At 42.9% G+C, this 3,259-nt stretch overlaps 1 protein-coding gene across 1 annotated transcript in view; it reads left to right on the top strand.

Moving 5' to 3' along the window:
- Window positions 1–405: 405 nt before the first annotated feature.
- LOC104280606 (lethal(3)malignant brain tumor-like protein 3) overlaps window positions 406–3,259 on the top strand; it is a gene marked incomplete at its 5' end in the record, with an annotated part of 29,109 nt that continues 26,255 nt past the window's right edge. Inside the window, 3 exons of the mRNA XM_009878305.1 lie at window positions 406–514; window positions 1,119–1,227; window positions 2,589–2,646. Coding sequence (XP_009876607.1) covers window positions 406–514; window positions 1,119–1,227; window positions 2,589–2,646 — 276 coding nt within the window. The remainder of the gene's footprint in view (window positions 515–1,118; window positions 1,228–2,588; window positions 2,647–3,259) is intronic.

Below are 3,259 nucleotides of genomic sequence, written 5' to 3'. Positions count from 1 at the left end.
AAAGTATGTATAAAGGCAGAAGTTTTAAAAACTAACCAACTGTATTAAAGGTATCCAGACTTGTTTGACATTTGCCTTTCAAGTTAGAGGGTTACTAGGAATAAAGAACTATAAAAAGATTTGTAACTGTGTCCTGGTTATAGCCTTGAGATTATATCCTCCTTTATCGCTTTTGCAGGAGGCAGGGTTTCTCCAAAATTAAAATATTACAGATAAAAGGGGATTTTCTTTGATGAGGTGGTACGCTCTTTCTGCGTGCCAGCGCACAGATAATGATTACTTCCCTCACGATGGCATGCCGAGGGTCACTTAATGGAAGTTTGGAAAGGACTTTGACAGAACTGGTGGCATGAAAGGTGTTTTAACATTTTAATTTAATAATTGCCCTTACCTTTGCTTCTGCAGTGCCCAGAGAAGACGTGCCCTGCTTCCATCTCCAAGCCCGTGAGCAAATGGATTGCTTTGAGAATGGAAAGTTTTGTACTCAAACGGGTTCCCAGCAGCACAGGGACAGGTAAAGAAACCCCAGATTCTTCCTGTTCTGAGTTTTAAAATGTTTGAAGAGAACACTGTTAGAGAAAAGCGTTGCTGTGAGTAGAATTGAAATCGTGAGAGCGAGAGGCACCTGCTGATGACCTTGCTCTTCCCCTTGAGGCTCCCGTGCCCGACAGAAGTCCCCTCTTGAGAGCTCCATCCTCATTTCTATTCCCAGCCTGAGGAGATGCTGGCTGAGTGCCTGACGCCTCAGTTCCCCATCCTGCAGATAAGGATGCTGCCTTAACTTCCTGCAGAGTTGTAAAAAGGCATAATAAAAAACCCCTCTCGAGCTGCTCTGGTGGCGAGAGCTGTGTCAGTGCTTCCGAGTGCTTTTAAAAGATACGGACGTGGCAAATCCTGCAGATGTGATTCACTTCTTTAGGTTCTCAGCTCAGGCATCATCGTTCTTCTAAAGAGGTACAGAGGCACTTGGGAGTACTTGAGGAGTATTGTTGCACTTTTAGTTTTGTTTTCAATTTTGTTTGTTTCAATGTTTGTTTTCGATTTTGGATGTTTAGCGATACCAAAGACTTTCCAGATGATTGCAGAAACAGGGGAAATAGTAGAAATCTTAATACCAGCAGTGGCTCTCAGGTGAATGAGGCTGACAGACCTGTCAAACGTCTCAGAAGAAAGAGGAGGCTGCTTCTGGAGTCTGAGGATGACGAGGAAAATGCAGATGAGGATGAGGTAAACAAGACTGCTTGTATTTTCTTTAGAGAGAGCTGTGAAGAGTAGGGACTGGTTTGTGTCTCAGATTTCTCTGAGCTGAGGGAGGTTGTTCTGTACCCACAAGAGTGATCTGATCCTGATTTACATCTGTGGTGAGAATATCTGTTCTGAACTCCTCAGAGTCGTAAGGCTGAACAGCTCGTGGGAAGTCCAGGTCAGGGTTTCAGACTGTAACTTCACGGGTGTAGTTACAGCCATGTGCACCCAGGTATTTCACAGTAATGAAAGCACATGCCTCCAAAAATACTCTCTCTAACTACAGTCACGTGCCATTATGTGATGTTGAAGGTTAGTGTCAGACCGCAGGGTTTGATGCTTTTTATTGAGTACTTGCATGCACGCTCGCTGCTCTACCAGATCCCCCTTAGTGGTGGGTGAACAGAAGTACCTCAGTCCCGGCCTGAGCCTTTCTGCACTTTGATTAAGCACCTTGACTCCCTTTAGGGGCCCTTCTTTGCGCCAGCCTGCGCCCCGCTACCGTGTCTTGGGCCCGAGACACTTTATTTATTTTCACATATCACACGTGCTTTTGTAATGCAGAGGCACGGGGGTGGCTGTTCCGCTGAAACTTCAGGTGTCAGGAACAGTTTCACTCCTCCTGTTGCTCAGCTCTTCTCCGCGACGTGTGTAAGATGGTTTAAAGTACGTCTGGTTTTGGAACTACTTGTGTTCTGTCTCTTCCTCCTCCTCCTCCTCCTCGTTTGAAGCTGTCCCCCTCTCTCTTCTAGGGCATGTCTGGCAGGCAGCTTTGCAGTTCAGCTTTTGCCCTTTTTGGTTTTCTTTGAGAAAGGAGAACCCCAGGTGAATTAAACATGAGTTTGAAAACCACACAGAAGATACACGAATGGCAATCTGGCTTTGATTTTCAGACCCATTTTTTGGGGTGTTCATCTATGACACTAGTTACTTGAAGCTTCTCCTTCCTTTTGGGCCCTGATAAATCATTTTATTCCAGCATAGATGGACATAAGAACCTCTGAAAGGAAAACGGAGCATTACAGGGAGGTTGCTTACACGAGCAATAAACGCTGTACACCAGAAAGCAAATCCTGTGGGGTTTAATGGAGATACTGGGCCTGAGCTGCTCTTCATATTTCAATGAACTTTAGTAGCATATATTAAATAATTTATAAACTGCTTTGGGATACTGCAGGGTCATACCCTACTAATGTTCTTGCAGGGTTATTTAAAAGAAAATAATGCTAGCTAATAGTCCTGTTAGTTACGCGTTACATCCTTATTGTTACCTGCGTTGTGAGATGATCAGAGGGAGGCAAAAACAGTGTTGCTAAACTTTTTTTTAACATATCTGTGTCTAGGAGAAGAATAAATCAAATAATATGAAAAGCCGCAGAAACACTAAACCAATAAAACAAGGTGAGCTAAGCTCATAGTCTCTTTTCTTTAATGTTTATAGATTTATTTATTTTTTTACTAGCTACTACAGAATGAGTAACAGTAAACAGAAGAGGAAAGGACAGAGCTCATTGCACATTCAGAAGAGCTTATTAGGAACATAACCCTCGTACCACAGTCAGTCTTCTCAAATGTATTAGCAAGAATATACTAGATTTGCCGGCGTGACGGGCACAGTGCAGAGGATCTAGAAGGAGACAGCCTGATCCAGGGCTCGCTGGAGACAATCAGAATGTTTTTTCCCCATTGCCTTTGGGGACCTTTGTAGCCACAGACTACAAGTGCTAAATAGAAAACAAGTTGTAAAGAACGTGCGATTGTATAGACTATGGGTTAAATTTACTGTGTGCCTTAAAGGGGTTAGCATCTGTAAATTGGGGGGAGGGTTTTAAAATGCGTTTTAAACGTGATTTTCTGTGTGTATGGCCATGGTCCTACTAGAATAAATCCAAGCACCTACTCAAGTTATTGTTTTCATCATCTGTGTACTGGTAGCTGCATTGTGGTATTAGCAGCTTATAAATTTATGTGTGTATGTGTGTATATATATATATATATATATAAAATCATATGA

Source organism: Apaloderma vittatum, unplaced genomic scaffold (genome assembly GCF_000703405.1).
Source record: "Apaloderma vittatum isolate BGI_N311 unplaced genomic scaffold, ASM70340v1 scaffold801, whole genome shotgun sequence".
In the NCBI taxonomy this organism is placed as follows: Eukaryota; Metazoa; Chordata; class Aves; order Trogoniformes; family Trogonidae; genus Apaloderma; species Apaloderma vittatum.
The sequence above is the reverse complement of the archived record's forward strand: the minus strand, read 5'-3'. Positions and strand labels throughout refer to the sequence as shown.